At 36.4% G+C, this 14,013-nt stretch overlaps 2 protein-coding genes across 6 annotated transcripts in view; both read right to left on the minus strand.

The window, feature by feature from the left end:
- Positions 1-10,223, minus strand: part of LOC137774524 (aldo-keto reductase family 1 member C3-like) — a 30,225-nt gene extending 20,002 nt beyond the window's left edge. For all 3 annotated transcript variants that reach the window (XM_068559586.1, XM_068559587.1, XM_068559588.1), the window contains exon 1: positions 10,157-10,223. The gene's annotated coding sequence lies outside the window, so the exon portion shown is untranslated. The remainder of the gene's footprint in view (positions 1-10,156) is intronic.
- Positions 1-14,013, minus strand: part of LOC137774478 (dihydrodiol dehydrogenase 3) — a 51,747-nt gene that overhangs the window by 3,813 nt on the left and 33,921 nt on the right. The window contains exon 11 of one of the 3 annotated variants that reach the window (XM_068559581.1): positions 10,157-10,237. In XM_068559581.1, the coding sequence (XP_068415682.1) occupies positions 10,165-10,237 (73 nt within the window). In that variant the 3' untranslated portion in view covers positions 10,157-10,164. Of the gene's footprint in view, positions 1-10,156; positions 10,238-13,752; positions 13,889-14,013 lie in introns of those variants that run through there. The other 2 variants (XM_068559583.1, XM_068559582.1) reach the window with 2 other exon arrangements.

Consider the following 14,013-nt stretch of genomic DNA (forward strand, 5'->3'; position numbering starts at 1 on the left):
CGGGAAGCCACTTCAGCTTGTGAGGTAAAAAACAATGGCAGCAGCCTTGTTTGTACCTCTTCAATCAGAGCAGCAACCTACCATCAGAACACAGAACACTGATATGTGGAAGACAAGCTCCTTATTTCCCACCCTGGATACAGCAAACCACACCAGAACCTCGGGTTTCCTTCCTCACAGCTGCCTGCCCCAGGTCTGGAAGGTGGGCGGTGGGTAAACACCACCCTGAGGGCTGTAACTGACCGGTACTAACCGCAATTTACCAGCCAAGCTTTGCTCTGGATGCAGCAAGCCTTCAAATAGACTCTAGAGTTCCAAAATATTTACTTCAGACAGATTCTACCAATATAATTTTTTGTCAAGGTAGAGAGATGGATTCCTGGTGCTTCCAATTATGCCATTTTTCCTGAAGACACTCTATAAATTCTTTGGGTTGATCTTTGAAAGTATTGTTTTACTCTAAGATCTGGTAAGATAGAAATAAATTTAATTTTCAAAAAAGAACCTACTAATTTTTGTGTTGCAAAATACTAATATCATTTCATTAAAATCTGATAATAAAAAGATGTTACTGTGAAAATATACATAGTTTAGAATTGACTATAGTAAAAGCATCTTGGAGGATGCAAATATATTAACAAATACAGAGATTCTAGTAAAAAAAATTTACTAGAATATACTAAAGACTTTTGTCATTGATGGAATAGAAGACAAATACACCGTATATATACAGTTAACCCTCCAACAATGCAGGGGTTAGGGGCGCCAACCCAAGCACTGTTGAAAATCCACATATAACTTTGCAGTCTCCCTTTTATATCCGCAGTTCTGCCTCTGTAGATTCAACCAACCGTGGATTACTAGTGTGGTACATATTTACTGAAAAAAAGCCACTTGGCCTCACATGGTTCAAACCTGTGTTGTTCAAGGGTCAACTGTAAATAAATTCCAAATATGTAAGTGACATAAAGTGTGAAAAATGAGGAGAAAAATACAAGAAACTTCAAGACATAATCTTGTCTGAGAGAAGAGCTTGTTAAATAGACCAGAAAATCAAATGCTATGAAAGGAGAAATAAACATATTTGGCTATATAAAAATCCAAACTTTTAACAGAGTTAATAGGAAAATGATAAATTTGGAAAATATTTATAAACTAGATAACAGGGAGCTGATATAGCAAAAGACAAGTAATTTATAAAAATTTGACTGAGGCTATGAAGATAAATTGCAAATAATAATACAAACCCAAATGTCCACGAGCATAGTAAAAGATTCACTAGTCGTTAGGGAAAAGCAAGTTAAAGTAACAAAAGAGATTTCAGTTTATAGCCACCTGACTGGCAAAATTTAAATGAGTCATGGTATCTATTGGGTAGCGGTGTGGATAAGAAAGTAATTTCGTATATTGTAGCTAGGTATGTGAAATTAAATGTGAAAAGCAATCTGCCAACAACTATTGAAACTAAAATTTCATATACCCTTTAACTCATAAATCCTGATCCCCAGAAATGAAAGCACCTGTGTAATGGCACATGTATAAAGATATTTTACATAACCATATTTAGTGCCAACACCCAGAACCAAGTGAACACTCACCCATAAGAAAATCAGTAAATAATTACAGTGACTTCACTCCATGTAGTATTTGCTCTGCTAATGCACTTGGAGGAATTTCCATGTGCTGAACACAGGATCTGGTTTTGTTAAAACATGACAAATAATTTCCATATGTTGTATATGTGTACATATATACATACATATATGTTTGTGTATATAAATGTATATATAGGTATATATTATATAAGCCTGGAGAAAATATAGGAAGTGCATATTAAGCTGTTAACATTCATTATTGTGAAGTGTTGCTGAAACGAGTGAAGGGGGAAAAAGAGGGCATGGGGGACAAAAAGGGCAAAAAGAAAAAAATTCAACAAAATAGCAAATATGTGATCATTTACATATGTATTTAAAATTATATACTTATCTTTTTTCTTTATGTATAAATAAAATAATTCAGTAAGCAATATCAAATTACAGAGACAGCAAAGGATAAAGCACTCAATATAATCACTTAAAAGACCAAGAGGTGACACATACACACTATTATATATAAAATAGATAACTAATAAAGACCTACTGTATAGCACAGAGAACTCTACTCAATACTCTGTTATAACCTATATGGGAAAAGAATCTAAAAAAGAGTGGATATATGTATATGTATAACAGATTCACTTAGCTGTACACCTGAAACTAACACAATATTGTAAATGTTGTGAAATGTTGTAAAAAAAAAAAAAAAAAAAGACCAAGAGGTATGTACTATAATTCACTGTTGAGTTACTGGACATGGTTCCACACCAAGAAAGGGAGAATCCCTGACTTCAGAGAATTATTTCCTCTATGTAAAGATTTGGGTACTTACCTCTAAGTGGATATCTAGTATATATCCAACCTTGAACGTGAAAAAGCAGCCGTAAACACTGAGACCGTTGCCCGGAGGACCCTGGCAAGGTATTTATGTGCTCATCTGCCCTTGATCTTTGTTTGCAAAACTTACACATAGGTGCTGATTGGCACCACACTGTTTTTGAACCTCTCTTCTATGCCACAATTAAAGTCATACACAAAATTATGTATTACAATCAAAGAGGAAACAGTCAAGCACAGTTTTAAATATTAGAGAAAGGGAACAAAATCATCTCTGATGTTCCACATGGCAAACACCAACCCTTCTCGAACTGTGAAAACAGCCATGAATCTGTCTTTCAGGGACAGCTCTGAGTCTGATCTGGAAATGCAGAATTTACCCAGACACTGTATTCCATTGGAGAGTATTGACTGTCCTAATATGGGTACAATCAGCCTGTCATTTAATTTTTATTTATTTTTGGCTGTGTTGGGTCTTCGTTTCTGTGCGAGGGCTTTCCCTAGTTGTGGCGAGCGGGGGCCACTCTTCATCACAGTGCGCGGGCCTCTCACTGTCGCGGCCTCTCTTGCTGTGGAGCACAAGCTCCAGACGCGCAGGCTCAGTAGTTGTGGCTCATGGGCCTAGTTGCTCCGCAGCATGTGGGATCTTCCCAGACCAGGGCTCGAACCCGTGTCCCCTGCAGTGGCAGACAGATTCTCAACCACTGCGCCACCAGGGAAGCCTTAGGCTGTCATTTATAGAGCTAAAACTACTGATACCATGATATGAATCAATCATGTGAGCAATGAGAAAAATGTTACTTCACTGCTTAACTTTTCACCCCTGACCACTAAGGGGAGCAAGTCCTCTGAAAATCCTTCACACCTTCTTTTCTCTTTCTTCCCTCTGCATTTACGACAATCTGTTGTGGTAGGTGGGGTTACAGGGCTCTTGGATTCACCAAGACTCTGGGAAAATAAGTAGGGGACTCAGTTAATCAGCCCATATTATATTTGCAAAAAGACCTTCTCCAAGGTTATATTAAAACTGTCAAAAGTCAACAACAAAGAAAATGGTAGCCAGGGAACAAAGGATGGTAACCTACAAAGGAACCTCCATTAGGCTATCAGCAGATTTCTCAACAGAAACTTAATAGGCTGGGGGGAAGGGAGAAGGGTGGAATGACATTTTCAAAATACTGAAAGATAAAAACTGTCAGCCAAGAATACCCAGCAAAGTTATCATTCAGATATGAAGGCAAAATAAAGATTTTCCCAGATAAACAAAAGTTGAGGACGTTCATCAACTTTTCCTGCTTTACAAGGAAATGTCAAAAGGAGCTCTTGTACCAGAAACAAAAAGGCAAAACTTTGAGCAAGGTGATAAGTAGACAGAGTTAATCAGAAAGTTGAAACTCTATATCAGAATAGGTTTTTTTAAAATGCTTTATTATAGCATAAAGGTTAAAGGGGGGGAAAAAACAGAAAAAATAACTATAGCTACTTCAATCTGGTAACAAACTCACAACATAAAAGGGATAATTTGAGGCAAGAAAAACATAAAAGGGAAGTGGAAAAGAACAGAACTTGTATAGGCAAATGAAAATAGATGCTATCCGCAGGAAAAGGACTATTTTATCTATGAGATGTTGTATGCAAACCTCGGTAACCACAAGACATAAACCCAGAGCAGAGACATGAAACATTAAAAAAAAAAAAAAAGAAACTGAAAAACACCATAGAAAACCACCAAACCAGAATGGGAGACAGAAACACAAGGAAAAAAATAATAGAGATATAGAGCAACCAGAAAACAAAAGATAACATGGCATTACTAAGTCCTCATCTACCAATAATCACCCTAAATGTAAATGGATTGAATTCACCAATCAAAAGACACAGAGTGGCTGGCTGGATTAAAAACCAGACCCAACTATATGCTGCCTCCCAGAGACTCACCTCAGCTCTAAAAACAAACACAGGCTAAAAGTGAAGGGTTGGAAAATGATACTCCAAGCAAATAGCAACCAAAAGAAAGCAGGTGTAGCTGTACTCATATCAGAGAAAATAGACCTCAAGCTAAAAAAGGTAACAAGAGACGAAGATGGCTATTATATAATGATAAAGGGAACAATTCATCACAAAGACATAACAGTGATTAATATATATGCACCCAACATAGGAGCAACAAAACACATAAATTATTAACAGACCTAAAGGGAGGAATTGATGGCAGCACAATAATAGCTAACACCTCACTTATGTCAATGAATAGGTCATCCAGACATAAAGTCAACAAGGAAACAGAGGCCTTAAATTAAACATAAGACCAGATGGATTTGATAAATTTGTACAGAACATTCCATCCAAATGTGGCAGAATACACATTCTTCTCAAGTGCACATGGGACTTTCTCAAAGACAGACCATATGTTGGGACACAAAATAAGTTTCAATAAATTTAAGAAGATTGAAATCATATCAAGCATCTTTTCTGATAACTATGGTCTGAAGCTAGAAATCAGCTGCAACAAGAAAGCTAGAAAAATCGCAAATATGTGGAGACTGAACAACATGCTAGTAAACAAGTTTTGATTTCTTCTTTTCAATGAAGAAATCAAGAGAAATCAAAAATTACCTGAAGACAAATGAAAATGAGAATACAGTGTACCAAAATCTATGGGATGCAGCAAAAGTGGTAACAGGAGGGAAGTTTATGGCAATACAGATCCACCTCAAGAGACAAGAAAAATCTCAAATAAACAAACTAAACTTATACCTAAAGGAACTAAAAAACTAGAACAAATGAAGCCCAAAGTCAGTAGAAGGAAGAAAATAAAAATCAGAGCTAAGTGAAATACAGACTAAAAAGACAATAGAAATATCAGTGACTAAGAGCTAGTTCTTTGGAAGAATAAACAAAATTGACAAGCTTTTAACTAGACTAAGAAAAAAAGAGAAGTCTCTGATAAATAAAATCAGAAAAAAAGAGGAGAAATAACAACAGATATCACAGAAATTCAATGGATTATAAGAGAATATTATGAGCAGTTATATGACAACATACTGGACAACCTAGAAGAAATGCACAAATTCTTAGAATCACGCAACCTTCCCAGACTGAATTATGAAGAAATAGAAAAATTTGAATAAACTGATCACTAGCAAAGATATCGAAACAGTAATCAAAAATCTCCCAATAAACAAAAATCCAGGACCATACAGCTTCACAGGTGAATTCTACCAAACATTCAAAGAATATTTAACTCCTATCCTTCTCACAATCTTAGAAAAAATAGAAGAAGAGGGAACACTTCCTAACTCATTTTTATGAGGCCAACGTTACCCTGATACCAGACCAGACAAAGACAACATAAAAAAAAAAGAAAATTACAGGCCAATATCTCTGATAAACATAGATACAAAACTCCTCAAAAAAATATTAGCAAACTGAATACAACAATACATTAAGAGGATCATACATCATGATCAAGTGGGATTTATTCCAGGGATGCAAGGATGATTCAATATTCACAAATAAAACAATGATTCACCATGTTAACAAAATGAAGGATGGAAACCATATGTTCATCTCAATAGATGCAGAAAATGCATCTAAGATTCAATACCCATTTATAGTAAAAACTGTCAATAAAATGGGTATAAAAGGAATGTACCTGAACATAATAAAGGCCATATATGACAAACCCACAGCAAACATTATACTAAATGGTGAAAAAATGAAGACTATCCCTCTAAGATCAGGAACAAGGCAAGGATGCTCGCTCTCACCACTCTTATTCAACGTAGTATTGGAAGTCTTACCCAGATCAGTTAGACAAGAAAAAGAAATAAAAGGCATCTAAACTGGAAAGGAAGATTCAAACAGACAAATTCATTGATTCACTCATTTCAGGTTTAGAATTTGTCTCTTCCAGATAAAGAGACATCAAATAGGTGCTAAAAACAATCACTCATTTAAATAAAAATTAACAGCTGTTGTGTCTAACCTCCTGCTTCTTGCATCTATTGAACTTTTCCTTTTTTCATTCAGATAATTTATTTTTCATAAGACTTCCAATTAGTTCTTTCTCCCATCTGTCTTTTTTTTTTTTTTTTTTTTTTACTTACTTAGTTTTCTTCTCCTTTCATAAATGTTTGTCCCTTCTTAATTTCCTTTGAGAATGCCAAACCACATTATTTTTACATCATGCTCATATTACATTATTATTTTTATGTCTTCTTGTGTGATTTTTTTCCTATTTGTTACATCTTTTGGCTCTGTTCCATGGTGGTAGATTTCCTCATTTGCATCATTATTTTTCATTTGAGAAACAATCTTGTGCCTGCATGTCTTGGGGTTTTGTGGTAACTCTTGTGGTTCCAGGTCTTATGTTAAGATTCAGGATTATTGCAGTCCAAATGTCAGGTTTCCTAACATCAATTCCCAATAGGCCAATATTGGTATGACCTTTTAGTATTTTACTGGGAGTATCCTAGCTGAATCTCTTGAATGAATTCCATGATATCTCAAGCCCATAGTGTTTGGAATTGCAATTTCCATGGGCTCTTGTTGGCAAAGACTATTTTTGACAGCTTTGATTCCAAAGAATAAAATACAGAAATTATCACCGAACTAGGAATTTTGTCCCAGTTGGCTCAGTTCTACAACCACAAAGCTATTCTTTCAGTCTGCCTTGGGCATAGGTGCCATTCATAAGCCATGCCATCTCAGGCTTTATCTTGAAACTTCCTATAGGCCCAGGGAATATCTGTTCTTTATCTTTGTGGTACTGCAAGTCAGCATGGAATGAAATAGTTACTTTGCTGTGCAGGTTATGAAAGAATTTTGACATCTCTAAATGCTGTGCAGGCAGGAAATATCTGGACAAAGAGAGCTGCCACAAAAGAGCAGAGATAAGCAAGTCAATTCACAGAAATGGAAAGTTCCTTGAGGTCTGATTCCACTTTCCTTAGGAGGGAAATGCCCCTTTGAAAATGAGTTTCTCCAAAACTATTCCACACAGTCTCATGTGAATAAGCCTGGAAACCTGCTAACCTACTTTGCTAAGATGTAGATGATGACCAAAGAATGGCCTATTTCCCATTCCAGTTCACCTCCATAGACCTGAGAACTATTAGAAACACTGACAATTTGACTACAGGTGCATCAAATCCTTTAACGGTGGTGTCATGAGATAATCACAAAATCTGACTCTTAGACTCTCAAAAAAGTTTTTTTTTTTAATTAAAGGTAATAAACTGTTAGAAAGAATAAAAATTGGACAATACATTGTTTATTTTTAATAATAGACTATTTTTAGAGTAGTTTTAGACTGACAGGGAAATTGTATACAAAGTACCGCAAGTTCTTATACCCCCTCTCCCCGCCCCCCACTTTGCCCTGTTATTAGCATTTTGCATTACTGTGGGACATTTGTTACAACAGATGAGCCAATATTGATACATTACTATTAACTAGGGCACATAGATTACATTACGGTTCACACTTATTGTTGTACAGCAGCTCTATGAATACTGAAAAATGTGTATTGACATGTATCCACCATTACTGTATACATAATACAGAATAGTTTCACCACCCTAAAAATCCTACATGCTCCACTATCCATCCTTCCCTTTCTCTCTTCCTCCAAACCCCTGGCAACATTGATCTTTTTACTGTCTCTATATTTTGCATTTTCCAGAATGTCATACGGTTGGAAGCGTAGAGTGTGTAGCCTTTTAAGGCACTTTTTTTCACATAGCAATGTGCGTTTAAGTTTCCTCCGTGTCTTTTCATGTCTTGATAGTTTATTTCTTATCACTGAATAATATTCTACTGATGGATAAAATTATGTATCCATACCCAATGAACCTCTATATATAACTTGGCAATTATTAAAAGCTAGTATAATCATCCATGTGCAAGGTTTTTTGTGGATATAAGCTTTCAACTTATTTAGGTAAATACCCAAAAACACAGTTGCTGGATCACATAGTAAGAGTATGTTTAGTTTTGTAAGAAACCCCAAACTTTCCTCCAAAGTAGGCGTACCATTTTGCATTCCCCGCAGCAATGAATGAAAGGTCCTGTTGCTCCACATCCTTGTCAGCATTTGGTGCTGTCACTGTTTTGAATTTGGCCATTGTAATAGGTGTGTAGGAGAATCTTATTTTTTTTTTTTTAGTTTCCTATTCCTAATGACAAATGATGTTGGGCAAATTTTCATATGCATATTTGCCATCTGAATATCTTCTTTGGTAAAGAGTCTCTGAATATTTCTTTCTGTATTTCCAGAGGAGAAAAGTGAGACTCAAAGTTTAAGGACCAGTCCTTTGTCATACAACTACATACACTAAAGACAAGATGAACAGCAAACTTTCTGACTTCCAGTCTAGAGACTTGTGCACTAGCCTCTCTTATGTCCAAGCAATTAAATTATGTTTCAATCAAAATACAGTAACAAGGACCAAGAACTAAGACCTTGCCCTATAAGATTGTGGCTTATTCCTACAAATGATATTATATTTTCTATTCAAGATAAGTTTCCAAGCAGTAACAACAGTACAAGGCAAAACACAGGTGGAGTATTTCTCACCCAGCACTCAGCAGGCTACCCCATAGATGCCCAGCAATTCTCTCCTATCATTTTCCCAGCACCTCATCTTCAGGACCTTTTACATCAACTATTTCTTTGGGTTATGTCTTCCTGGAAGGAGGAAAGGAATCTTGAATTGATGAAATATACAGAGAAACCACTCCCATTACAATCAATCTCTAAGCAAAGCAACTGACAGTGTCCTTGACAGCTGAGTCTCACCTCTTCTGCCAAGCTGGGAAAGAGATGCAAACTGGGGGGAAACCCAGAATAATCTGTAGGTGACTGTATGATCAGGCCCTGATGTGGAGTGAAGACTGAATACTTTCTCCCCTTTCATAGGGGATGGTTCTAGCCTGGTTAGTAGAACAAAATGGGCCTCCCAGAGTCACACAGGAACTCAATGACTTGACAACCCACACTGGTTTCCACTCATATTAAGTCTATTTTCTTTTGAATCCTCAACCCCAAACTACTATTGTTACCTCCTCAGGTGCATAGGTGTCAAATTCCATACAGGAATGACATGACCATCATTAAGTTCCAAACACTGGCGTTTGGAACCATTACCTGTTGCTCCTCTGACTAAGCAGACACTGATTTTTTCTTCTGCCCTCAGAGGTAATGAATAACAGGAAGGTAACACCCCAACTGTACTGACCAGCTATTAGGAAATACATTGGAGGAGAAGCAGGGTTAAAGCAGTACCCATGGAGTAAGAAGAGAATTGAAGCCAGTTAACTTGGTTGTACTTCTATCAGAGTGGTCTTAATTAAAGTGTTATAAAATAATAAAGACATCATTAATTTTTTGCAAAATTTTAACTCATATTTTTAATGAGTAAATTTTAAATTCCAGATACACTTACATTATTGTAAATTATTATAAGAGAATGTTGAACAATTATTAACCATATGCTGGACTAGAAACCTCCACATACCAGTATCTTTCTTGTTTTTCCAATGATGAAGCCCCTTCTTGACCAAACATCGTTTGAAACACTTAGCTATCTTACACTACACTACACCACACACACACACACATACACACACAATTTAAAGGAATGATTAATGAGCGTTTTTCAAAATATTAACCTTTAGTAAAGAAATAAAACTTCAAAATGAAAGAAAATTTGCTTTTTTACCTTTTCAATCAGAAAAAAATTATTTCATTTATTCTTCTTTGCTTTATAATAAGAATATCCAGTCCTGACAAGGGTGCAATCCTGAAAAGGGTAACAAAAAAAGACATGCTGGCAAGGTGCTTAGTGGAGGTTAATTATTGATAGTTTTTGCAGTATGCAAACAGACTGTTGGAGGGGTTATATCTTTCACCCAGTGTATAACTTTTAAAGAACTATCACAATGTAACTCCCCCCAAATGATAAATATTTTATATAACTTATTATCTTGCTCAACATTATCCATAAAGGAAAAACCTGTAAACAAGTTAAATTATAATAAATTTGGGAGGAGTTAGGGAAATCATGAAACATTGATACGATGGAATGTTATGAAGCCAAATAAAATTTAACATGTACAGTGATGTCAACAAAATGCTAAGCTGTGATTTTGGAAATTGTGTGTCCATTTTCATTTGTCTCAAGGGATTTTTTTATTTCCTCTTTGATTTCTTCAATGACCATTGGTTTTTTAGTAGCATATTGCTTAGTCTCCACTTATTGTTTAATTTTACTTTCTATAATTGATTTCTAATTTCATGTTGCGATCAGAAAAGCCTTGATACAATTTCCATCATCTTACATTTACTGAGACTTCTTTTGTGGCCTAGAATGTGATCTATCTTGGAGAATGTTCCGTGTGCACTTGCAAAGAATTTGTTTTCTGCTGTTTTTGAATGGAATGTCCTTTAAATATCTGTTAAGTCCAACTGGTCTAATGTATCATTTAAGTCCAGTTTTTCCTTATTGATTTTCTATCTGGATTATCTAACCTTTGAAGTAAGTGGAGTGTTAAAGTCCCCTACTATTATTGTATTCCTGTCAATTTCTCTATTTAGGTCTGTTAATATTTGATTTATATATGTAGGTACTTCTAAATTAAATGCATATTTGTTCACAAATGTTATAGACTCTTCTTCGATTGACGCCTTTATCGTTATGTAATGCCCTTATTTGTTTTTTAGTATGGACTTTGTTTTAAAGTCTACTTTGTCTGATATGGGTATTGCTAGAACAGGTTTTTGTTTTTGTTTTGCCTCCATTTGCATGGAGGATATTTTCCATCCCCTGACTTTCATTCTGTGCGTGTCTTTAGCTCTGGAGTGAGGCTCTTGAAGGCAGCATGTATACTGTTCTTATTTCTTTACCCAATCAGCCACTCTATGTCTTTTGATTGGAGGATTGAGTCCATTGACATTTAAAGTGACTGATAGTACTGTACTTATTGCCATTTTGTTACTTGTTTTCTGGTTGTTTTTGTAGTTTTTCTTGTCTTTTTCTTCTTTTAGTCTGTTATCTTTTGATTTGATAACTTTATTTGTGTTATATTTGAGTTACTTTCTCTTTAATTTTTGTGTATCTACTGTAGGTTTTTTGATGTATGATTACCATGAAGTTTATATATGTCAACCTATACCTAGATCTACTTGTTTTATACTGATATCATTTAAGCTCTAACACATTCTAAAAGATCTACATTTTACCCTCTCCATCCTGACATTTTGTGTTTTTGATGTCATATTTTACATCTTCATGTCTATCCCTTAACTATTTAATTTAGTCTTTTACATTTGTACTAGTTTATTTAAGTGGTTGATGCACCACCTTTACTATGCACTTGGCTTTACTAGTGGGATTTTTCCCTTTTTATATTTTCTTATTTCTTGTTATAGCCTTTTCTTTTTCACTTAAGGGAGACACTAATATTTCTTGTAGGGTCAGTTTAGTGGTGATAAACTCAGTTGTTGCTTGTCTGGGAAACTCTTTATCTCTCCTTCAATTCTGAATGATAATCTTGCTGAGTAGACTGTCCTCGATCATAGGGTTTTTTTTTCCTTTCAGCACTTTAAATATATCATGCCACTCCCTTCTGGCCTGCAATATTTCTACTGAAAAATCAGCTGATAGCTTGATGTGGTTTTCCTGGTATGTGATTCATTGTTTTTCTCTTGCTGCCTTTAGAATTCTCTATTTTTAACTTTTGCCATTTTAATTATAATATGTCTGGGTGTGGGCCTCTTTGGTTTCATCTCATTTGGGACTCTCTGTGATTCCTGCACCTGGATATCTTTTCCCTTCTCAGATTTGGGAACTTTTCTGCCATAATTTCATTCAATATATTTTCTGCCTCTTTCTCTCTTTTCTTCTCTTTCTAGGACCCCTATAATGCAAGTGTTAGTGCACTTGATGTTATCCTAGAGGTCCCTTAAACTGTTCTTATGAAAAATAATTTATTCTTTATTGCTGTTCTGATTGAGTGATTTCCACTATTCTGTCTTCCAGGTTGTGAAAGCATTCTTCTGTATCACCTAGCCTGTTGTTAATTCCTTCTGGTGTATTTTGTATTTCAGTTACTGTATCCTTCAGCTCTGATTGGATCTGTTTAATATTTTCTAGTTCTTTGAGGTTCTCGTTGTGTTCCTCTACTATCTTACCACATTCAGTGAGCATTTTTATTACTATTGCTTTGAGTTTTTAATCAGGTAAATTATTTATCTCTCTTTTGATAGGGTTTTTTTCCCTGAGGTTTTATCTTGTTATTTCATTTGGAACATGTGTGTTTTTCTTCTAATTTGTTTGGTCTTTTCTGTTTGTCTCTATGAGATTAGGCAAACAGTTACCTATTCCAGAGTCTAAAGGTGTGTCCTTGTGTGGGAGCATCTCTATGTGGTCTGCCTGTGACCAGTGGCATTGGTGGGAGAGCTGGATCTAAAGTGGACACAGGCCATGTCTTCTCCCTAGGTGAGCTGGCAGCTGCTGTTTTGGTGGGAGATAGAGCTGGAGTCAGAGGGACTAGAGCCAGAGTTAGGTGTGAGCTGAGGCTTCTTCTAGGCTCAATGGCAATTGGTGACCTGTTGGGGGTAGGGCTAGGGCCCAAGGGGCTGGAGACACACTTCTGAGTTGCCACCACTTTCTCCCTGTGCATGTGATGGCTGTCTCTGCCTTAGCAGGGACCAGTGCCAGAGCAGGAGGGGATGGAGCAGGAGGCTTTTGGCATGCACTGAGGTAGTCCTGGCAGACCGGCCAGAACATCAAGCAGAATCCAATCTGCTGTCTCTGTGTTGGGACTGAAAGCAATCAAGTGTATGCACACGCTCTTGAAGAATGGAGTCTTGGTTTCTTACAACTCTCTGGTAAGCCCCACTGGTTTTCAAACCAGCCAAGGGGGCTCGTCTTCCCAGTGCCAGTCCTCAGACCTGGGGTGCCTAATATGGGTCTTGTACTCCTCGCTCTTTAAGGAGGATCCCTGAGCCTGTTTATACTCCTCTGAGTCACCTGCTAGGGGTGTGGGTCCTGAATGGATTGCTTCTCCTGCCCACCTACTAGGCTCTGTGCGGTTCTTTCTTGATAGCTTGGGTTGTAGAGAGCCATTCTGCTACTCTTCAAGTTGTTTGCAGTGAGAGTTACTCTATATGTAGTGGTAGTTTTGATGTCTTCATGGAGAAAGGTGAGTTCAAGGTCCTCCGACTCTGCCTTTTGATCCCCCTCCCGAGTATCCTTACTTTGAAATCTTTATTATTTCACATACACCAAAACATGCAAGAAGCCTTAACTAGATACACAGATTTTAATTAGCTCCAATGATTATAGCAATTCTCACCACACCCCTAGAATCAATAAATTCTGATACAACCATGGCAGATCACTCATAATCAATATTCTTCAGAAAATGGATAGTCAGGGTGATCAGCAATGCTGAAAGAGAAGGAGGGATATTAATTTTATTAACTCTGTCTCACACTTGTCAAGGAGAGTGTTCCTCTGTGGATGCAGTTAGGATGCTCTAAAACTCTAAATTTACAACCAACTCATTTACAACA

This window comes from Eschrichtius robustus, chromosome 1 (assembly GCF_028021215.1).
Source record: "Eschrichtius robustus isolate mEscRob2 chromosome 1, mEscRob2.pri, whole genome shotgun sequence".
Classification (NCBI taxonomy): domain Eukaryota; kingdom Metazoa; phylum Chordata; class Mammalia; order Artiodactyla; family Eschrichtiidae; genus Eschrichtius; species Eschrichtius robustus.